At 40.8% G+C, this 24,095-nt stretch overlaps 2 protein-coding genes across 3 annotated transcripts in view; one reads left to right on the top strand and one right to left on the bottom strand.

Moving 5' to 3' along the window:
- rspo2 (R-spondin 2) overlaps positions 1 to 6,698 on the top strand; it is a 54,884-nt gene extending 48,186 nt beyond the window's left edge. Inside the window, exon 6 of the mRNA XM_079691379.1 lies at positions 5,115 to 6,698. Coding sequence (XP_079547505.1) covers positions 5,115 to 5,227 — 113 coding nt within the window. The 3' untranslated portion in view covers positions 5,228 to 6,698. The remainder of the gene's footprint in view (positions 1 to 5,114) is intronic.
- Positions 6,699 to 17,138: 10,440 nt separating this feature from the next.
- On the bottom strand, positions 17,139 to 20,145 carry LOC307013390 (hepcidin-like). 2 transcript variants are annotated; one of them, XM_079640781.1, is made up of 5 exons: positions 19,450 to 20,145; positions 18,900 to 19,037; positions 18,525 to 18,589; positions 18,355 to 18,432; positions 17,139 to 18,188 (listed from the first exon to the last, which is right to left on the bottom strand). In XM_079640781.1, exons 2-5 carry the CDS (start codon positions 18,940 to 18,942, stop codon positions 18,090 to 18,092), a joined length of 285 nt encoding a protein of 94 aa, XP_079496907.1. In that variant the 5' UTR covers positions 18,943 to 19,037; positions 19,450 to 20,145; the 3' UTR covers positions 17,139 to 18,089. The 2 variants fall into 2 exon arrangements, 1 of the variants encoding a protein (XP_079496907.1); XR_013800968.1 differs by lacking the exon at positions 18,900 to 19,037 and having other exon boundaries at positions 19,450 to 19,516.
- Positions 20,146 to 24,095: the final 3,950 nt, after the last annotated feature.

Raw genomic sequence — 24,095 nt, 5'->3', positions numbered from 1 at the left:
AGAATTTCTCTAATGTAAAGTTCTTGAGTTTGGTCCCTTTTTCCAAAACACAGATATTAGCTCTGACACAGATGAAGGGGGCTTTGGCTTTGGCTACCTTCCCCCTGGATATGGATTTGACTGATTATCTTTCAGGGCATCAGTTGGACAAGTAGTCATATTGCCGCTCCGCAAGGAGATATTATTCTGGAGTGCAAGCCCTAATAATATGATATGTCTAATAGCGCTTAACTCTTAGTTGGACCTTCACCATGCAGTCGTCTCTATTATTGCTGAGAGCCTCAAATAGCGCTCGCAGGGACATGGAGAGGGGAAAAGTCAGAAGGAGAATGATGTGGAAGAAAAAGCGGTTCATTTGAGATGAACGTCCACCACAGTGCGTGCATAGAAGTTTAATATTTCTTTGCTCACTGGTTTGGCAGCTGAAAAGATTGGAAATTACACTAAGTATTTCTAAAGCTCACATAGGTGATATAGAAGCCCAAGATCACTAATGTACAGGCATAAAGGGCAACTATATCACTCAGAAAAGCTCACACACACGCATGGACATCAAAGGATTCCGGAAAGGTCATTTTTGACAGCGGAAAACAACCATCCCACCGCAGGCTCTGCTTCTGATTCAGAAATACAAAACATTTTGATTTGCTCTTCAGATTTTTGTTTGTTGGTTTGATTGAATTTTCATTTAAAACACAAACACAAACGTCAAAACTGGCAGAGGGAGATTGTATCTTTGAAGTTAAACTAAACATCGGTTGAATTATGGTTTGCTGTAGTGATAGCCAATGCATCCAAACCGGAAAGAAGAAGGATTCTAATTTTGTGATAAAAGCCATACAACTTGATTTGATCCCCAGTTTGGACGCAACACACTAAATGTGTGACAGTAAATGATTTGAAGCATAATGTGCCTTCCAAGACAAAATGATCTTAACATGCTCTAAGATTTGTGAATTTGTTTCTTGGTTTTGAAAGCAATCGAGATGACTTAATAATTTCTTTCCAGGCAAATTAAACTGTTTCCTCTGTGAACCCTGGTAATCAGCTTAAGTGATTACATCAGCTGTAAATATGAGATGATGAAAGCTCAGTGTTCAGAATGCGCATTGCCCTGGGGGAAAGGCTAAATGGGAGTTCTTGGGTAGATATGATAGGTCATCTCTTTTGTATCAGATGCTGGGGGAAGGGGGCTTGTGTGGGGATTGGTTGCCCTCTAGCTGTCAGTATTGAGATTGGGTTATAAAATATGGTATTAGATTGTAATGTAGGTGTCATCAGTCAATTTAAAGAGTTTGAGCTGAACACTTCAATATTTTCTTGCATTGAGTCTGATTGAGAGTTTTCAGTAGCTTCAGGGAAAGTGATCAAATCAGTATTGTCATTATCTTTCGACAAACAAATGAATAAAAGTAGATCTCATCAGTATGGTGGATTTTGTAAGACTCCACACCATATAGTTATATATCCGGAGTCTAGTGATTTATAATGGTAGCATTTTAAAGTTATGACTGGAAAACAGCAGACATCAGCTGAGTGTATTTGGTTCCTGCTGGAAATCTTCCATTCCATTTTTTTCTACATCCCATGTGCTGAATGATGAACTGTCTTGACAGCTGTCATCAACTTGCTACAACCAACACCACATCATAGGAACCAGTAAAAAAAAGACAACAGCCCTAGAAAAAAAGGATGTTGACTGTTTGCCAAACTGCTTGTAAAATGTTGCAGAGACTATATTTGTATCATTTAGACAAAAGTATGTGCTTTAAAGTATATATGCTACTAGTATCTCAAACTTAAAAAAGTACAGATACTGTCCTCTGCTGTTTTAAGCTTGAATGGTTGAAAAAGCTACCATTAAAGTGGGTTATTTCTGCTTGTTACCCCATTTCCTAAAATATAGCTCATAAGTGATGAATATGAAAAAAAAGAAAGGTAGGGGGGGAAGTGAAATGATCATATCGATGTCAAAGTGTTACGGTTGTTTTATACATGAAAGATAACTTTTCTGTGAATGTCTTCCTATGAAATATAACTAGATCATACTGTATACCTGTATACCTGTTGAACTCAATGCAGCTGCTGAGTTTGCATCTTTCCTGCAGTTTATTGTGTGGATAAGTGTGTGCCTGGGTGTGTTATAAGCACTGTTACAGGAAGTGTAAAACCCTTTGGATTACAGATCTCCAGCCCAGTTCTGAACTAGCCAGGAGAAGTACTTTTTAACTTAACTCTCACATATGTATTTGTGTTTCAAGCAATTGCTGTAAATGCTGGCCTTTTTCAGTTTAAATGCAGCCCTGTGTCCAAGAAAGGGCCCACCAAGTCTTCACCCATTTCAGAGGGAGTTTAATGCTGCACCATGCACTTTATTGCCGTCAAATGTAATTTGTCTTGAGTTGATTGCATTGGAAGCCGTGTTTATCAGGCACCTAGCAACACTGTTTTGAATTAAAATGACATCTTTAAAGAGCAATTAGGAAAAAAAGAACCTATAGGCCAAATGCCCTTCAGCTCCAGATTTACAGTACTTTAATGAACATTATCATTCCGTAAGTCATGCAACACATCTAAAGTGGAATCAGTAAAGCAAGTGTACAAAGTGTCCGGGTAGTATTTTGCAATTCAAGGCCATGAGATTTTGATGGAAGAGTTTTGAACATTATTTTCAAAGGGTGATTTTAACTGGGAGCTGTGTGCGAGAAACTTTATTACCAAGACTCAGATTGGCAGCTTGATTCAAAATAACAAGATTACATTAATTGCAGGAACTAGCTCTGAGATGTTTTTATGTTTGCATGCATTAATTACTATTAGCAAGGCAATATCTTGAGTTTTCACGCGTGTCGACTTAAATTAGTGAATATTTTCAAATGTACCTCACAGTGTAGCCCTGAGCATAAGAAACAGGTCTTTGGTGAGGGCACATTAAAGGCCACTACAATGCCAGCACATATGAGAAGGCAAATAGAGATAATGCCCTCATTTTACACACGGTTACCTATTTTTCGTGAGAGAAAAAGCTTGAACAAGTGCAGTAATAAGGCCGAGAATCATTCAGAGAAACGACAAGACTTGTTTTTCTGCAGCATTTTCCTGTGCTTCGCCCCTCAGCGAACCATAGCGCGGCTTGTTTCTTTGTGTTCTAGATCAGGATCCAGATAGCGTCTCATCATCCAAGCCTTACTCCACTTTTCCCCCCATTAGATTTTCTTTTCCCTTAAATTCCCTCACACTCACTCCCCCTTGCACACATACATCTCGCACACACACCTCGTTATCTTATTTGTGGCCTTGGCAGCCGGATTGTTGCCTTGCGGTTCGGTAGCCAGAGTTTGCTCTGTCACAGAGAGCCGGGGGGTGCAGAACCTCCACCACACAAGCTTCTATGAGAGCAGGAAGTCAGTTCCCAGCATGCTTTGCCCTTCCCAGCGAAACCTGGGTTGGATTAACCTTGGGCTGGGGGACCTTTCCAACTTGGAAAAGAGAGTTATGCAACTTCCCATACTTATCTTCTCTTTCTATTGCAGTGACAGTTGAAAAGTGTTGCGCTGAACAGACAACAGAGATTCAGTCATGAAGGTTGAAGCAAACCAAGACCTGATATGTGTTCCTTCATATTAGGTTGACTTCTTTATATAATCTTACCATTTTCATTGAGAAAAATTGGAGAACTTGTAAGGCATTAAAGGCCTTTTCGGTAATCTTTATGAGGCATCATTATTCCAAGCACACTTTGATTCATTTTTAGCCGCTTGTAGTTAAAACCAACATTTTTCCAAGTGGTTATCTTCCTATTCCATCACCTTTTTCACATTTTCCGACAGTGTAATCAAATCCAAGCTCAAGCCCCAAATCCGGAGCTCTCCAGCCCAAAATAAGCAGGTTGAGTTCACATAATCTATTCCACAGCAGTCTTTTTCATTAGTTTGCTCTTACACACTACAGTTTACAGTAAAATCAATAGAAGTGGAGCTCACTGGTCATTAATTTGTTGTTTGAAAAGCTATCCTTTGCACCCATCAATATGTTGCTTCATCCTTGGTTGTTTGCCATGGCTAATTCTTACCCGATGAAGGTAATACTCAAAAACATTCCTATTTTAAGTCCTTGTGATGAGTTCAGTCAGTAGTACCGCAGCCCTGTCCCTGGTGCAGTAAAGCAGATATGCTTAGTGCAGCACCAAACAGTTGCAAACAATCTCTTTATATTGAGTCCAGGTCAATGAGTTTATGTGACATAACTGCTGTTTCTGCGAGACACTGCATGGGTCTTTTCGCAAACAAAATGTCTGATAAAAGATGCTATTTTGGGTTGTTGTTGTTGTATCTTAGAGAGGCCTCAGATCCTCCTTATAAGGACTCAGCCAACACACTTTTGTCAGAAAACTGGAAAGGGAGAGGACGTTTATTATGTGCAGGGTGAATTTCCCTAAACCCATTTGGCCCAGAAACCAACCGTAATTTGTATATTACCATGCTCAAGTTCCGCTGTTGGCAGAACCTATTGTGTAAAGATATGCACATTGTAGGCCTAATGTCAACTAAATATATAAAGAGATTGGACAACATTTTGACACAGGGGCAAAATAAAAGATAGGGTCATAGGGTCACCTTATTTATGTATAACATAATGACAGTATTATAAAAAGACATTTGGATAGCTTGAAAGCATATTTCCTTGGAGTTTTCTTGTGAGTTTTGTGTCTACATATATCTGTATTACAGAATTATGAGTTAAGGAAGCGTCTAGGAAGCGCCCCTAACCCTACCCTAACATTTTTGTGGGCATTTACAGTTTTATTGTGTTTCAAGCTGATTTACAATCAATCAACTTCAAGTTACTTCAAGGTAATTGTCACACAGACAACCTTTGGCCTCCAGGTGCCCCTAGGGTCTGGAGCCCCAGGGCAGTTGGCTGCTTTGCTCGGCCGGTAATCCAAACGTAGCCGTCATGTAACATTTGTACGAGAAACAGATCTCATTACATTGAGTAGAAAGACTCTAACACGAGGTTGTATGAAACACATGATAGACGATACTAACAATCTTTGGGTAGAACTGATTAAAGGGATAACTAATCTTTCTGTTTTCTTTCTGTCTACCCTGAAGGCTCAGGGAAGCAGCGATCCAAAGAACCAAAGAAGAAGAACAAGCAGAGGCTGCGGTTTCGGGCCCAGAACCAGCACAGCGACCACTTGGCCTCTTCGCGCCCCAGCCAGTGAGGTCTTGTACTACGGACTTCCCATTGAACAAAGAAAAACCAACGCAAAGCTGCTGCACCCATATTCTGACAGGCGACTATCCACCGCCTCATCCCTCCGCCCACCACCCCCCACCCCCAAGGACACAACCATGACTCACAAGTCCCAAAAATATATGTTTGACATGCGATATCGGTATCAACACACGCTTTTCACGCCTCATTCCCCCGCTGCTTCTCCTCCTCCCAAAGTGACCAGCCAGGTGACTCTCATCCCCGCCCCGCCCCCTTGCATTGTGGACCTTTTACAGTTGACATTACCAAGCTCATTTCCCGTCATTAACATTGTCATTAACCAGGCAGGGTGATGGAAAACGGAGGGGCAACCAGAGACTGTGGAGGCGGGAGAGGCGGATAAAGGGAGGTGGATAGAAGATGTAGTGAGGGAGTTGGCAAGCTAAACTGCTCGGGGAATAGGTTGGGATGGGGGAGGGGGTTGGAAAATAAGAGCAAGTATGAAGAGCGAAGGGGATTCGGCTGAAGCAAATGATGCAGATGGACAAGAAAATGGCATCTTGAACTTAAAGAGACTGTTTTTCGTTCCTATATATTTATGTCAAAACTACCCTCACCTTCCCCTCTAGATGGAGACGGAGCGTTCCCATGTGTGGCCTTTATGTTATGTACATTTTTGAGAGTAATATTAAAAGAAATTACCATGCATAGTTGCAAAAGTATTTTATTCTCAGCACAAACTGTTTACGTTCAGACTGCTTTATGCTCTAACTGTATAGTGTGGATAAAAAAAGAAGACATTTTAGTTGTTCGACTAGCATGGCAACAGACTCATGTGTACATAGTTTATCTAATTATGAAAGCTTATTACTGTATTTTCAGTAATGACTCGTTCACCGTTCTAAATGTTTTAGAGAGAAAAAGGTTGTAATACCAAGCTACAGATTAAAATGATTAAAAACAAATAATAAACATAGCCGCCACATAGCTATTTCATTTATATGGTATATATTTGATTTATTTATTAATTCTATTTTGTACTATTTTTGAGAACTTTTGCCTCATACTGTTACTCTTATATGCTGAAATATTCTTTGAGTTCCTTATAACAAGTGCATATCTTTCACACGTGGAAAATGTTTTTTTCTGATGTCACGCAAAGTGTTGTATTGCATTCATTTTGACCTCATCTACTGATTTAAAGAAGAAGAAAAAAAGACAAAACTATGCTTTGACGTATTCTAGGTTTAATGATTAGGATCCAGCTAAATGTATGGTCATAGGACTGCATATGTGTACATTGTGTTTTATTAAAATACATTTCATGTGACTGTATGATGAAGCCTTTCATTATTGTCTAATATGGCTATAATATATGTGGCTAAACCCCCGAAACTGCCGATTCCTTGTCTCACTACAGCGTAATATTATGTGATCTTGAAAACATTTGTGAAATCCATCATGTTGCACTGCATGACACAAGTGCTACCTCCAGCCAAAGGATTGGATATGCTCGATTGGGCCTTAACAGCATGACGGCACTGTTAAGGGTTTGTAATTCACTATGACGTATCCTCATGAATGGCAAAAAAATCTGTTCAAGTTGTTGGTGGCGCATTCATTTTCCAGCATTATACACCGACAACATGGATTTGGCTGCAGCACTTGCCTTTTATCACGCACACACACTTAATCACCTCCTTTTTCGATGCGTGCTGCACTTATTCACTTTTGTAGTCCTCAAAACATCAAATAAAAAAAGTATTCTCTGGGCCAAATCGTCCTCCATGGGCAACGAGATTTTTTTTTAATGCAAGTCACGGATAATTTAGCCAGAGATCCACACTGTATAATCATTGTTCCGAAGATTAAAAAATAAATAAAATTGAATCTGCCGGACAGCTTAAAGATGCACAGTAGCAGATGAATTATCACCCTGTGTCCCATCATCCTGGGAGACTTGGACCACAGTCTTCCTGCTCTGGTTAACCCCCCGATGGAATCACACGTTATATTTCCATGTTAAAATACCCTGCTCTCTACAGTATATGCTCCATATCCATCTTAAGGCCGAATACAGAGCAGTTTGTTCCTGAACATCTTTCACAGTGTTCAAAGAGACACACATTTGAAACAAGAGGCTATTCATTTTCAGAGTTTAACACTTCCACCGAGAGTGATAATAAGCTACTGTATGGAGACAACATTTGAGACAAGCATGTAATGGGCTGGATTCTAAATAAACGAAAATATAATAATTTAACTTGCCAATCAATTTGAAGGTGTTGTTTTAAATAAAATACATAAAGCCCCTTTGGTTCATTTAGAAAATTCACCTTTTCCATGCCATCTGTCCACATAGTGCTTTTTCTTTTCTAAAAATGCATTACTTTACTCGATCGCATGTCGACATCATAATACAATTCAGTTAAATAAAATAAAAAACTGTCTTCATCCCAAGAAGACTTACATTTTTGGGCCTACTCATAATTATGCATCCAAAACAGAAAAAAACGTAATTATATCATGTCATGCTTTTCTTCCAGGGAGGCTGTTGCTAAGGATACTTTAGCCCGGCCGTGTTCACATATTTGTACACATGCATAAAAGCTAATGTGTATCAACCATGTCATTAACACATACATGTGAAAAACTAAAATGTTGCATAAGTTAAATACATTAATGTTTAAATGTGTGTCTAGACCAATAAATGAGGGAGTTCAAAAAAAACATAAAAGAAAATCAAATATGTTTTATTTATTAAATCCAGTGCTTAGTGGTAAAGAGGGGAAAAAATGATTGGATTGTGTTCAGTTTTTTATTTGACTTGTCTCAAAACAGTTTAACCACATTTTGTCAGTTTCAGGACATCATATTTCACTACATTTTTCTTATAAAATGTAATATTCTTTTCAAATATTACAGTAAACAGCTTTAAGTAGCCAGTTGAGCCCCATAATGTTTGAAGCAGAGCAGTTCCAGTGAAAGGAATAAGGCGTAGATGTTGTTTTTGAAGACATCTGCTGCTGGTTACAAGTTAATGAACGATTCACAGATGTCATCCCCTGGGCCAGACTATCACTGCTCCAGACTGAGGGATTAAACCTAAAGCCTTACGGAGAGGAACTGCACTGAAGTTGGATTCATTAGGCACAGGACCACCACTAGAGCACACATTGCGGCATCTGCAAATGGAAAAAAAGGGATATAAAGAGAATCACATCGCACATTTGAAAGGAATGCCATTCTTTACTTCACCTCACCTTTCCGCTTTGACTTCGCTTTTTTCTATTGCTGTGAGAAACAAGATGGTATTCTCTGTGTTGTTAAGAGCGTAAGCAGTCACATCAGAAGGAACGGTCCTCCCTGTGTAAACCACTTCTGTAAACTGTGTGTGTGCACGCTCGCTTCTGTGTGTGCCCGTGTTTTACTGTTTGTGCTGAATGTGGTTAGGTGGCTGAGACTGACAGACAGCATTTTCATTAGTTCTGTTGGGTCCTATTATTAAAGCCTGCTTCAAAGACACAACAAGTGAAACCACTAACAGGAAATGACCCAGAGAGCTCAGCACTGTATAGATCAGTGATGGCAATCTGTGCTTTTAAAGCAGGTTGTTATGGTACGTAAATGCATCAATTGTAGGCTACACACCGGGGGCTTGGGCTTCAGTCACACATTTTATGACTTTCACATGAACTTGATGGAATTAAACAGTATCGCGCTAGACTTGGACCCATTCATGCATGAACTATTAAATGTCAACATTTTTGTTGTTTTGTGTTATTAAAAAAAAAAAAATGTACTCAACACAGGTCTGAAAAACACAGGTTTGAAAAAAGACAAGAAAACATTTGCTAAATCTGTATAAAAGTAGGCTATTCTCAACATTTTTACTCTGATTTTCTAAACATAGAGTATTAAACAGCTACTTTGTGCATTTCCTTTTCCCTCTGCCAATTTGATTGCAAAATCCTAAAACAACAAAGATATAAAGATTACGTTGATGTTGAAGTGTGAACATTTTTTTTAGGGATCCAAGACTTAGTTTTTGGGACATTGTACTGAAACATAAAGGGTTGAAATTGCTTGTGACTTTCCATGGACTTCAGACTTTCACTTCAGAACACTTGATAATGAAATGAATGTAAACAATTGTGAATTAATTCATTATTTCCGTTTGTTTACTGCCAAAGATGGCATTACATTTGTAGAAGAGCACATTATGGCTTGAGCTGTGCCTCAATGTGCATACTTTTGTACTTACATTTTCTGTTTTGAGGGCGTCCCAACCTAAAGTATGGGAAAATGCAGTGCACTACACTGTATGTGTACAAGGATGGTACACTCATAACCAGTCAGGATTGTGGTTGCTCCGGTAACCAAAGCATTATACACATAAATGTAGACATGTGTTTTTTTATTTTTTTTTAAGTAAAGCACAACTATACTGATGTCAAAAAGAAGCCACCTTTAAGTTCGCAGGCTTAATGGAGCAGTCTGTAATGATTTGGTACCGCGAATGATTGTAGCTAGCTAGCCAGCGGCAGCGATTGTCACTTCTGGCAAGGACACAGCAGCTGTGTGCGATTATCACACAGTAAGGACTTAATCGCACTTTAAAGTTTATGACTTGAGAGTCGGGCTGTGTTGATTTAGGCCTTTGGTTAGGACTTGATACTTATTTTAGATTTTCAAAACATTGAATAGTCCTGGTACCGGTGAATGTACCTCAGAAGAGAGTCAGAGGATAAGGCAGGGTCTCAGGGACCTCTGCTCGACATTCACATGCATTGTAGCCAACTGTGAGTGTGCCGTTGTGGTTCATGTGACACATTGGTTCCAATGTGGATGGCAGAAATGGAAGCTTTGACATTAGTGGGGCAAATGAGATTGCCTGGGATATTAAATGCGTCAATAATTTGCAGTTTTTAATAGCTGTATAATGAGCCATCGCTTGCCCTTAAAGTTGAGGGAAATCCTTGAATCATTCATCTTCATGTGGGTTAGCAACGGTGTTTGGCAGAGGCCAATACAGCAACGAGTAGGAACATAGTGCTGTCAAAGCACAACCAGGGTTTAATATTCTGAACAAGTTTGCCATATGTTAGCCATCATGGTGTGTACAAACCCGCTAAATAGTGGCAATAATGGTTGAATTTTACTACTAAAGTCGCTCCTAAATGCGAAAATGCAATCCAAAGTCAACTGTCAGGGCAGATTTGGGAGTTGCTAGGGTAACAAGTTAATCCCAAAAATAAATATGTTCTACAATAAAAGCTAATTGTCTGTGACAGTTATTTGCTTTTCTGCAGAGAAGTTTGAAATGGGATAACTGTAAAAAGATCCTGAGCAGTGCAGTACATGGCATTTAGTCACTTAGCCCCTCCACATCTCCATCACCTTCTGGAAAGGAAGTCAAAATGAATTATGTTCCTAAAGCTCACCTTGCGCTCTAATAACACCATGCTGTGCTTGATTTGACACATTGTGGAATATTTACAAGTCACTAGTTGTGGTAGTGTTTTTTGGTTAGGCCTCCTACTAGCAGGTGCATTGGGGACATGTGCTTTTTTATCACCATCCATTACATGTAACAGGCAGGGATTTCTATAAAAACCGGTGTGGTGTTTCCTATGGGTACCTTAAATATCTTTTTAGCTTATTTAACCCCACATTCCTCTAATATTCCCCTGATTTTTCTTTCACATTGGGATCCAAACACATCACAAAGCCATTGTCCCTGTTCACTTGAAGGGAGTACAGCCGAGCAACTCTATCCTTCCTCTCAGGATGTGGCACGCAAGGGCTTTATGACCTGAACTCAATCAAACTGCGCACCTTAAACATATTACAGGCTGCGCAGGTATTTCCTCTTACTGGTGCTCAGAGAGCCATGGGCACCACCATTATATCGGGCTCAAGAGCCAGCTGGTGAGGACAAATCCACAAGGATTTCTATTTTCCCCCCATCTGACTCTCTGGCAGCCTCACTCTATTCATTCAATTTTTTTATGTGCCTAGTAGCCGTGTTACTACCGGTTTCAAGGGAGAATTAATCGGAAACAGGTCTTATTAAAGTACATTAAGACCAGTTGAATTGGATATAATGTGCTCATTGAGGGCCCAGAAGGGTTGTATCAGACCCATAGCTGACACTTGTGGCTTCTAGGAGCGGGCTGTGTTATTCTGTAGTGGCACTGCGTTGGTTCCAGGCGGGCTATTCACTTCAGCCAAGTGTTGCATTGTGGGTAAGCAGATTTTAAGTGGGTATGAGCCCAGCAGGGGGTAAAGGAGGGTCTCATTGTCCGGGAATGTTTATCCCCCCTTGCCTTCATTCAAGGCCGGATTATGCAGCGCCATGGTTCCAAAGCAACCTTTGCCTCCACTTGGAGGGTCTGCGGAGGAAATATTCATTCATACATATACACACACGTACAAGCAGGCATTATCCTCTTTATAAAAACCTGGGTTGATTGCTCCCTCAAGGCACAGCGAGTAGGTGGAAGTGGAGCCGCTGCAGCTGGGTGTTGTACCTCAGTCTCGCTCGGATCTCTGGGAAGGCTGGAGCCAGTGATGCTCCCAGTGTGTGCAACACAATCATACTTAGTACAACACGTTTTATTGGGCAGTGTGTGGGTTGTAGAAATGTGTTTAATCAACTCAGCTGTAGGGGAGGTCTTGACCTCATGTCAGTGGTTCCAAGCCTTGACTTTGTGTGTGTGTAAATGGCTCCCAGCCTTTGCCATGGAGTGTGACCTGCGGTGGAGCCTCTGGTTCACACTTTGCTCTCTGTTGTTGCTTGTTTAAGTGATTAACTGTGGAAAGTGATGACTCATCTGTTGGTTAAGAGTCTGAAACAATTGCACTCAAATAAAAAATTATAGGCAATTTTGTGAAAATAAGTATGTTTTCATAGAAGTCTATGATAAAATGTTCCTACTTCTTACTTGATTTGTTACCTTCCCAAATCATTTTCTCACAACTTTATAGTAACACCTTTTAGGTTAAGGGTTCTTCATTACAGCATGATTTTTATTTTGGAAATGATGGTCCCATTAAGAGTAAAAATGACGATAAAGCAGGGTATGCTTTAGGGCATGGCTACCTTGTGATTGACAAATTGCTGAAAGTTTGACCCTTTCAATGTGTATTTTCAGTTCATGTAAGTTAATCTAATTTAGGTTTAAAATTGCTCAGAGTTTGGTTGTACTTTACTCAACCCAATCTGGTCAGTTCTGCTGAAGTGGCGCTTGTGCTGGATGTGTTGGGGGGCATGTCTCTTCTGCCTGGGGCCCCAAGAGTGTCTTGCAGCGTCACTGCTTATTGTCCTTATCAGTTTTTTTTTATAGGTATATCTGTTTTCCTTTTTTCTTATTTCGTAAAAACACTGTCCGTAGCCGTTTCTCAAAGTCGAGGACGCTTCCTTGGTTGGACATGTCCTTCCGAGTCAGGTCCTTAAGAGGCTGGGCAAGAAGAATCCTAGCATTCGGAGAACGAAGAATGGGACAGGCTAGCAAATGTGCAGGTGTGCTTCATATGCAAGGCCCGCCTTATTGAGCGTGATTTGTTTGAAGACTTATAACTGATTTGCGAAGATGGACACGTTTTTGTTGTTGTGTTTTATCCATCCTTTTTTGAGATGGAGGAAGAGCAGGCGTCTGTCTGCTCGAATCTGTCCAGAATCGAGACGAGGCAGTGCATTGAATCGCGTGATTGGACCGCAAACTAGTCAATTGATTCAATCAGGAAATGAAGCAGTTGCTGCTTCGGACGTCATACAGTATGTCACGTGATTTAAAGCAAGCTTCGAAGCACTGGGTGTTTCTCAATGTCGAGGAAGGCTGCTCCAGAGCCACTATTTCAAGCATACTACGTCATTGAGTCCCGCCGAAGTCTATGAGAAAATGTCCCTACTTCTTACTTGATTTGTTACCTTACTAAATAATTTTCTCACAACTTTATAATAACACTTTTTAGTGGGATTGTTCCAATGTCCAGCATACTTGGAATTCTACAGAGGCTGCACATGTGTAGACTCCGCGGTCTTAAAATCCCCAAATGCTTTATATGACGCACACCTGCACACCTGTTAGCCTGTTCCACAATTCTTCTCAAGCGTCCTCGACATTGAGAAACACCCACTGCTTCTATGGAATAGGAAGTCCAGGGTTTGAAGCACGTATCGAAGCTTCAGTGTCAAACTGCCATCACTACAGCTGTGTCTTGTTGAAGTGATGAATCCTTTGTATATGTGGCTGTGTTCATTGTCAGTTTGACTTCTATGTTACCTGATGTTTTCAGTCTTGCTGTAGTCGTCCCTGGTTGATTCCTTGTGTTGCTGCCCTTGTTCCTTGTGCATACCAGGTTTCTTTCTTGTTTTTTTGTGGCTACTTTGCCAATTTTCCTGTATAACCTTACTGCTCTCTCTATTTTTGTTATTTACCAGTTCATTGTTATCAGCTTTCGTTTAGTGAAACTCCCTTTGGGTTCTTTACTTCTGCCTCCCTTTTGTTTCTGCATTTGGGTCTAACCTCCTGGTAAAAGTGTGATACTTTAAAAGACTGCATCCGATCTTATATTACAAAGTCTATGGTGAGCAGCCTGACATTAATCTAGCTCCAAGCAATGCTCTGCCTAAGTAGCCTACAGTCTCACAGAGCTTCTGGTTTAGCCAAAGATGTATATGCTCATCTTTTCATCAGTCTGTTAGCTGACATGAGAGAAAAAGATCCAGAAAACGACCTGTTTCCTGGACCTTCACTACAGCTCCCATTAATTTGCGTATCAACTCTAGTAACATCCTGTGAATTCTTCATCTTACCACCAGAGCATTTTGTGCACTTAAAAAAGCGCTAGCTCTTGAAGATTTATTGAGCTAGTATACTGTAGCTCACCGATGAACAGGCCCCTAATTGCTGCCTGCCTGCAGGCATTGTGTTTTGTGTGAGTGTATGTGGGTATGAGTCAGATAAAATAAACCACATGGCGTGTGTGTGTGTGTGTGTGTGTGTGTGTGTGTGTGTGTGTGTGTGTGTGTGTGTGTGTGTGTGTGTGTGTGTGCGTGCGTGTGTGCGTGTGTGTGTGTGTGTGTGTGTGTGTGTGTGTGTGTGTGTGTGGGGGGGGGGTGTGTGTGTGTGTGTGTGTGTGTGAGGAAGCTGAACAGAACCCTCTGCTCTCATTTACTATCTCCTTGTGTGGTTTGGCAGCAGCTCTGTTGGTATGGGGGCGTGCAACGGGCAGTCTGGGCGCGAGGCAGGCCTGGCATGCTGCTTAGCCCCCTGCAAGGCTGCATGAGGGTGGGATCAGAGCAGGAGACGGCCAGGCTCCAGACAGGTAGTCTGTGCATGTGTGACTGTGAGCAAATGTGTGTGCATGCACCATTTATTTGACCTTTGTGGTCATTATAATTGTGAGGCCCGATCCCGCCATGCTAAAAGTAACACAATAGCATCCATATCACCATGGCTAGCTTCCATACCTCCCTTCACTGTACTGGATAACAAGCTAAGCACAGCAAGGCTGAGCTGGGCCTAGTTAGCAATTGGACAGCAGACCACCCGCGGTAGATTAGGTTACCTCTGTAAGTGTTGGTTGTTTGAGGCCAGTGGAGGATGTTACTTCCTTAATACCTGAGCAAATTGGCCTGCGTGGTTGCAGAAATGTAGTGTTGGAGTATCAGCATCCCCCATTTGAGTGTTATGTAATTACGCTTTCTCTTCCTGTTCACAGTTATGTTACCTCTGCTAAGAACTTTATGTTTTTGGTTTGATGGTTTGTGTATTTATTTGTCAGCAGGAAAAACTAAGTTTTATGAAACACAGTAGAAGTGTAGCATAGCTCAAGAAAGAAGCCATTAAATATTGGAGCAAATCCAAATCACAAGGTATGAACTTGCACATTGCGAGCATTTGTGCTGCATTCATGGTATCTCGGAATTATCTGAAAAATTACTTCCCAACTTGGATGATTTGTGTCAACTCCCCCTAAAGTCTGGTATAGCAAGAAGTTGGCAGCATTTTTCCTAAACATTACAAAGCTGTAATAATCACATAGTAACTTCAGCGTGACCTAATCCATTGATTTAATTTGAAATGTCTTCATGTGACTGAAATTCTTCCAGCTCTTCTTGAAATTGCCAACATTAGGTTTCTTCACTCATGGATAATAGGCAAGTCCTGTTCTTACTCTAGTAAATGGGAAGGAAGTGTTCCGATACAAGAGTTGTACAATTATTTCAAGTGTAAATCGCATAAGATCTTTTTGGGAGATGTTTTGTGACTTTTATCAGCTCAGTGAGTTTTCCCCCTGTGAGTGTGTAAAACATGCAGGTATTTGTTCAAAACCTCTGTTGCTTCATCACTGGCAGCACATATCTGCCTCCAGGAATGGGCTTGCCTCTCTCCCTGGGTGATGCTGGGAATGGTTAGAGGAAATTCCAGAGGAATGGAAATGGGATATTCTCCACTTTGGATTTTAATATTCTCAGATTCTAAAGATTAAGGTATGGGTTAGAGCCCAGGTTCTGTCACATTATAAAATCAACCATGAACAATATTTTCTACATGCTGAGCTATCTTCCATACATGAAGTTGCTGCACATATACAAATATACTGAATGGAAGCAATAGTTGTTTTGTGAATGTGAATAATTATGTAATAATGATTGTTATAATTGATATACATGTCTTAATCAAGACATACAGTCACCTTCTTTATGCAAAATACATAATTGCAGTTATACTAAAAGCTGATTTTTTTTTATTCTGTAAAACATTTTGAGAAATAAATAGCATATAAGTGCATTCAACAATGAAGAAAGAAACTCAAAGCAAGAATCCTGCTATGGCCCCAACCAGATGTAGTGGTACTACATAAGCTTCACTTAAAGCCAAACCTTTGTAAGTGCTACAAACAGAAGAGAGAGACTTATTTATTTATTTTTAATTGGCCAAGGCGCCGACGAGACAGGTGAGTATTCAGTCTGCAACAGGAGATCTGTAGACTGTCTGCTGTCCTGATACCAATTGGGAGCTCGTTCCACCATTTAGGGGATTTTTTAGGGGTTTTTGTTGAGGGGTATCTGGGTCCCACTCGCAGTGATGAGTAGCAAGCTGATTGGTCAATGCTAAGTTTAGTGCACGAGCTGGAGTGTTACAAAAGTTATCTTGATGTTTTGGCATTTGTGACCAATTATGCATACACCAATGTCATATATAAAACATACAAATAAATTGTGACATGAACGTAACTAAAGTGATATCCAGTTATCAACAACATGATTATTTCTTTTTATTGGCTGGTAGTAAACAACTGATATTAAAAACATATAGGTACAAATTAAAGCTAGCAATGTGCAGTTACTGTAATATTAACGTTTTTTGAAACTTCGGTCTTTTCAAATATATTTTCCAATAACAAAAATTCCCTTTTTTCTGCCACTCCTCTTTTTACTGATAACGCTTCTGAGGTGATTCAAATAAAGTTGTTACGTCAACAGACAGTACCAGGAAGGCTCCACATCTACTGGAAAAACGCCTCTTTTTTATATGACGATAAAGCATCACCCTTAGCAGGTCATGCTTTAACTGTTTCATTATCTTCATTTATGAACATATTTTTCTTAAGTGGAATGCCCCAAATCTATTCTTTAAATAATAATTACAAACGATTAAAAAAAGGCAAACCTCATTGTAAATGTCCAAGCCTCAGTGTAACACGAGACATAGTCATGTTGCCAAGTAGGTTTACACATACGAGGAATGTGCATTGGTATACATGCTGCATACATTAACACAGTTAAAGAAGATAAAGAATAAGAAAAACAACCAAAAAATAAAAAATATTATAAAAAAACAATTTTACGTTAAGAAATAGAAAATTATTTACATGATATCTGGAATCATTTGCAATCATAACACTTTTACTTTCATATAGAGAACTTTATTTTGATAATAGATTACATTGGCAGTGGACAATTCCTGCAGAACAGTAGGCGGCAGCAATTTTCACATTTAATTCCACGCTTCACTCTGTTGTTGAACTGCCCTGTGTGAGAAACAGAAAGATGAGAAATGTGTTTGTCTTCAGCATTATACAGTAACTCCCTCTGTATTTTATCTCTTCTTCTATGGACAGCACCAGGGTACTTTGTTGGGACAACACACATTTAGTTGTTTTTAATTAGCATAATGTTTTTAGCCAAATGTAATAAGGTAGCTTAACATAGCTTCACTGAATCCACTGAGGTCTCAAGTCCAGTAGCTACGTGGACTGTCAAAGCTCATTGGCTCCTCCAGCTCCTGTCCCTGTTGATGAACATTAACAGTTGAAGCCTCATTTGAGCATTTTGACCAAAATTGATAAGTAAAAAAAATTCCGGCCAAAAAACAAAAAGGTTCAGTACACTTTGGTACTTTTACTTTTACTCAAGTACAAGATCTGAGTATCCACCTGGTGTTATTTCAACTCAGTCATTAAATCAAGGCCAGACTATTGGGTTCCTAGAGCTGGCCCTGCTTTGTTGCCCTTAAAACCAATGATAGTGTTTGTATCAGTGTGCTTTGGAGCTGCAATACATTAGTGACCCTTATTTGTGTGCACAAGTTCACTGAACAGCCACAAGTGTCATTAAAAGCAAGTATTTAAAAACGATAGCAAACATTTTTGTAGCGTTGTAAATATTTATTATCAACACACTTTAGTTTATGCAGACATTTGACAAACTATATGGATGATCACATGCATCCATAAACTACAGCATGACAAAACCCAGTCATCATCAACATTTTACATCCAGTTAATACAATTGATTTTGATTTAAGGAAAAATTAGATCAAATGACTATTTTGTTGTTGCTGTTGGTGCGGGAATCAAAATTCGCAGCACAATCCGCAGGCATTGTGGAAGGAGCAGCAGTTGCAGCAAACTCTACATTTACTGTTGCGCTTCACTCTGATGTTGTACGGCATCTGTGTGAGAGAAAATAAACATGAGGTTCTGCAGCAACTTCATTCTCATTATTCTCTATTCTACATTGGAGAGCATCAAAGCACTTTGTTGGGACAACACACTTTTACTAGTTTTTTTAATAAGCTCAATGTTTCTAGCCAAGATTATTAAATGAGCTTAAAATACCTTCCATGAGTCCTCTGATGCCTCTTCATGTTCAGTAACTTGGCTTTCATTGCTCATTGGCTCCTCCAGCTCCTGCACCTGTTGATTAAGATATACAGTAGGAGCCACATTTATCCTTTTGACGAAACATTGATGACTAATAAGTAAAACGAAAATAGTCATGTTCTTACTTCAGGTCCTGGGACAGCAGAGATCTCCTGAATACAAATAAATGTGAGCACGACGGCCACTGCAGCTGCAACACAGAATGTCTTCATGTTAAGAGCTTTGTTGTTGAACCCTTTGACTCTTACGATGTCTCTTCTTCTCCTGTCTGATAGTTGAGTATGAAACGTTGTATTTGTACTCATTGTTATCTGTCAGTCTGTTGCCTCATCATTGACAACATTTACAGGACAGCGGGGAATGGGATGCAGGGAATAAACATTTCCCAGCAATGGTCATTCACCCTTTTTTTTCGGGCCAAAAAGCAATAATGTTAAAACAACATGATGTGCAGGGGATAAAGTCAACAGACATTTATTATTTGGTAACTTCAGTCTTACCAAATGTATCAAAAAAAATCCATAGTCCCTGGACTTCTCTCATTTTCTCCTATTTACTGACAATGCTTGTGAACCGAGAGCTGGATTTTTGAAAAAACTTGTCAGCATCAACAAATGGCACCAGGAATGGCTCCACATCTACTAGAATAAACAGCTTTTTTAATACATTTTATTAAACCTTTTTCTCAGATGAAAATGAAGCTTCAGCAAGTAATATTTGAGCTGTTTCATTATATAAAAATATGAACACTTTTTTTTTCTTCTATTACTGACATCAATACAATTTAAAACTCTCTTACACTACCTCAGTTTTTGCATTACACCTCAATGTAAATATCTAAACCTATGTTAAGTGTAACATCTGAATAGTCATTTTAATAGAATATAGCACTTAATTATTTTGACTCATCTTAAATTAAGCTTTTATCACTTTACTACACAGCATGTCACGGTGCGTGAAACAAGCAGGACCCAAATGCAGATATAAACTGAACTTCCTTTATTTCAAGGCTATGAGATATATGTACAATGACAAAAACAGAACACTCACCGCAGAACTAGTCAGGGAACCAGACGAACCGACCAAGACAGACAGACAACCCAGAACTTAAATACACACCAGACTCAATCACACAATAAGACACAGGTGAGGAGGGAGGAGAAGACACAGGGGCCCAGGTGAACATAATCAGACAATTAGACACACCAGGGAAACTAATGACAAGAGGAAAAACACAGGGGAAAGGACCAGACAATAACCCAAAGGAAAACATGACATGGAAAACAGCAAAAACACCCAAACCTACAAAACTATAAACGTGACATAACATGAGAATCGTGACATAACCCCCCCCTCAAGGGACGGATCTGGAGGACGGGTCTCGGGCGGACGGCCCGGGGGCAAGGCAGAGTTCAAAAAAGGGGAATTCGGGCGGACGGCCCGGGGGCAAGGCAGAGTTCAAAAAGGGGAATTCGGGCGGACGGCCCGGGGGCAAGACAGAGTTCAAAAAGGGGAATTCGGGCGGACGGCCCGGGGGCAAGGCAGAGTCCATGGAGGGAATCTCGGGCGGACGGCCCGGGGGCAAGGCAGAGTCCGAGGAGGGGTGAAGACCAGACAGCTCCGGAGGCCGGTCAGGAGCCGGTGTCGGCAAGATCCCCCATGGAAGAGGACACAGGACCGGCAGGACCCCCGGCAGGAGAGCAGTCGGCGGGACCTCCAACGGCACAGGACATGGGGTTGGCAGGACCCCCGGCAGAAGAGCAGTCTGCGGGACCTCCAACGGCTCAGGACATGGGGTTGGCAGGACCCCCGGCAGAAGAGCAGTCTGCGGGACCTCCAACGGCTCAGGACATGGGGTTGGCAGGACCCCCGGCAGAAGAGTAGTCTGCGGGACCTCCAACGGGACCAGACATGGAGTTGGCAGGACCCCCGGCAGAAGAGTAGTCTGCGGGACCTCCAACGTGACAAGACATGGAGTTGGCAGGACCCCCGGCAGAAGAGTAGTCTGCGGGACCTCCAACGGCTCAGGACATGGGGTTGGCAGGACCCCCGGCAGAAGAGCAGTCTGCGGGACCTCCAACGGCTCAGGACATGGGGTTGGCAGGACCCCCGGCAGAAGAGTAGTCTGCGGGACCTCCAACGGGACCAGACATGGAGTTGGCAGGACCCCCGGCAGAAGAGTAGTCTGCGGGACCTCCAACGGCTCAGGACATGGGGTTGGCAGGACCCCCGGCAGAAGAGTAGTCTGCGGGACCTCCAACGTGACAAGACATGGAGTTGGCGTCGGGCGGACAGCCATCAGGACACGGGGAGCTGGCGTCGGACGGACAGCCAACCGGAGACGAGGTGCTGGAGTCGGCCGGTATGCTGACAGGACACGGGGAGCTGGCGTCGGACGGACAGCCATCAGGACACGGGGAGCTGGCGTCGGATGGACAGCCAACCGGAGACGAGGTGCTGGAGTCGGCCGGTACGCCGACAGGACTCGAGGAGCTGGCGTCGGCCGATGAGTCAGCAGGTGACGAGGAGCCGGAGTCGGGGCCATGGTTACTGGAGCCGGCACTGAAGCCGGGACCATGGCTGTAAGGTCCGGTTCTGGAGCCGGAAACATGGCTGTAAGGTCCGGTTCTGGAGCCGGAAACATGGCTGTAAGGTCCGGTTCTGGAGCCGGAACCCTGGCTGCTGGGCGCGGAGCAGAAGCCTGGACCCTGGCTGTGTAAGCCAGGTAATGGAGTATGGAAGGAAAGCTGCATGGGCCGGCACTGGAGCACAGAGCAACGGCTGCTGGGTCTGGCGCTGGAGCCGGAACCATGGCTGTTGGGCGCGGAACCCTGGCCTTGCGTCTCTTAGGAGTTTTTTGGAGGCTTCGTGGACCCCCAAACTCCAGACCAGACCCCAAGAAAGGGTCAGAAAATGAGGACTGGCTCTCAGGGCGTGAAAAAATCCTAAGCCACTTGGGCAACAAGCTCCAGAGCCAGGGCTTGCGAGCAACCTCCTGACGTGCCTCCTTCAACGCAGCCTCTCTACCCCGTCTAGATGAGGCCCCTTTCCACGTATTAAAAATATACTCCAGAGAATATCCAAGACGTTCCGTCTGTAGCTTCAAAAGATCTGCTGGGTCCATTTTAAGGTCGGTTCGTACTGTCACGGTGCGTGAAACAAGCAGGACCCAAATGCAGATATAAACTGAAATTCCTTTATTTCAAAGCTATGAGATATATGTACAATGACAAAAACAGAACACTCACCGCAGAACTAGTCAGGGAACCAGACGAACCGACCAAGACAGACAGACAACCCAGAACTTAAATACACACCAGACTCAATCACACAATAAGACACAGGTGAGGAGGGAGGAGAAAACACAGGGGCCCAGGTGAACATAATCAGACAATTAAACACACCAGGGAAACTAATGACAAGAGGAAAAACACAAGGGAAAGGACCAGACAATAACCCAAAGGAAAACATGACATGGAAAACAGCAAAAACACCCAAACCTACAAAACTATAAACGTGACATAACATGAGAATCATGACACAGCACTTATTGTTACATCGCAGACGCACTTTACAAGCATCTTTACATCTCTTCCTTATATTTTCCTTAACAGGACATACTTTATTTTCATTATATGTTGTTGGGCTTTCATGTCTAATTCAGGGCGTTTTATAAAATCTTAACTTTACCATATCCTCCGTTTCTTTAAAAAGCTAAATCCTACACTATCCCAGCTTTAGATATCTAAATCCATTATTGTGAATATTATTGTATAATAATAATAATAATATGATATTGTGTCATATTAACAGAAGTATTCTGAATGTAGTCATTTCACACATGAAAACGTCTATTTCTTTTTGGAATCAAAACACTTTCCACACTGTTGTAGTAAGATTCATATTTATTCTCTTAACTCTGCTGTATCGTTTGTTAAGTACATTCAGAATCTTGCATAATTTCCAATCAAAATTTGCAGCACACTCAAACACAGATTGGGATAGCATTCATATTAATGAATAAAAAACGTTACCTGTTATATTTTTAAAAAAAAACATTTACTAAATGCTTTTGATTTATTAAATTGCTGCATTATATTTAGTAGTGCAAAATTGATCTCGATGTCTTGGCATTTGTTACCTATAAAGCATACACCAATGTCATATATAAAACATCAAAAGAAATGTTGGCATGAACATAACTAAAGTGATATCCAGTTATCAGCAAAAACATCTATTATTTTTGTTTAATTGTCTGGTTGTAAAACAATCATATTGAAAACATAAAAAAGTCAATAAAGTTAGCAATGTGCAGTTAATCTTTACGTATTCGGTAACTTCAGTCTTTTCAAATATATTTTGCAATAACTAAAATTCCCTTCTTTCTGCAATGTCATGTTTACTGATAAAGCTTCTGACCTGATTCAAATAAACTCGTTATTTCAACAAACAGTAGGCCTACCAGGAAGGCTCCACATTTACTGGCAAATCACCTTTTTTTGTTGTGTTTTAAAATATCTCTTTGAAGCATCACCCTCAGAAAGTTATACTTTAAAGGTTTCATTCTTTTTATTTATGAACACATTTTTTTTAAGAGAAAGGCCTCAATGTAACACGATAGATAGTCATGTTGACAGAATAATTGTCACTTTAGTCATTTCACTTTTAAATCTTGTTTAGAAATGTTTTTTAGGAAAATTATGTTTTTTGTATTATACATATGTTTATCAGATTAAAAGTTTATATTTTCCGATGTTTTAAGTAATATTAAGTTTTACATTTTTTAACTTGACATCCTGTCTTTAAGTCTATTTTAAATGTCCTACATCCGTTTTATTTAATAAAACCTCATTGTAAATATCTAAGTGTAACATTTGAATAATCATGTTAGGAATTGTCAGTTTAGTCCTATTTACACAGCCCACTACAATGTGCAAACATTTCCTCTGGCAGAGCATTCAACAGTGTTGTTGTACATTTCATAATGTATTAATAGTTCTACTTTGAACAAAGCCGCAACATATTGTGAATATAACATTGAATACAAGCATCATAGCAGTCTTGCAAAATAAAAAATGTCCCACATCATCTCAGTTTGCAGTATCCCTTCTTTTTTCGTTTTGCATATTCATTTTATTTCCAATTTAAGTCATTGTAATACATCTACAGCTCTCATTTGAATCACAGCTGCCAACTTTAGATAAAATATATTTTAGCATATTTCATAAAATGCTAACTTAAACTAAACTAAACAAATGGAACTGAAGCTGAAAGAAAGGGGTAACACAAAACTAAAATAGAACAAAACGGGACATGTCAATTATTAACCCATCACTGTACCCTGTATGCAAGGGCAGGTTTGCCTTCACTAACTGTACAGAGGCTCAGTCACTACATTTTTATATACAAAGCCATGTTAGGGAAACTTCCATCCTACATCTGCTCCCTGATCTCACGGTGAATTGTAAGTGGCTACTGCCTGAGATCGCATACTGTGGTTTTATTGAATGTGCCAACTGCTAAGACTGTCTTAGGGAAGAAAGCTTTTAGATGCGCAGCTCCTCTGTCTTGGAATAATCTGCAATTGAAATGGAAACTGAGCAATCTGGTGCCACTAAATGTTTTTAAAGCTCAATTGGATGCTACTCAATCGGATGCTGTTGGTACCTGTTCATGTGGATAGTTATTGTAAATTG

Source organism: Notothenia rossii, assembly GCF_949606895.1.
Source record: "Notothenia rossii genome assembly, chromosome: 7".
Lineage (NCBI taxonomy): Eukaryota > Metazoa > Chordata > Actinopteri > Perciformes > Nototheniidae > Notothenia > Notothenia rossii.
This window is presented reverse-complemented; position numbering and strand designations above follow the sequence as displayed.

Bases quoted from the DNA above. Each gene is read 5' to 3' on its own strand.
- LOC307013390 (XM_079640781.1), bottom strand. From the start codon at position 18,942: ATGAGAGAAGTCCAGGGACTATGGATTTTTTTTGATACATTTG. The intron at 18,590-18,899 runs GTAAGACTGAAG...TCTGTGTTGCAG, and splicing joins GATTTTTTTTGATACATTTG to CTGCAGTGGCCGTCGTGCTC. The intron at 18,433-18,524 runs GTAAGAACATGA...CTTAATCAACAG, and splicing joins CTGCTGTCCCAGGACCTGAA to GTGCAGGAGCTGGAGGAGCC.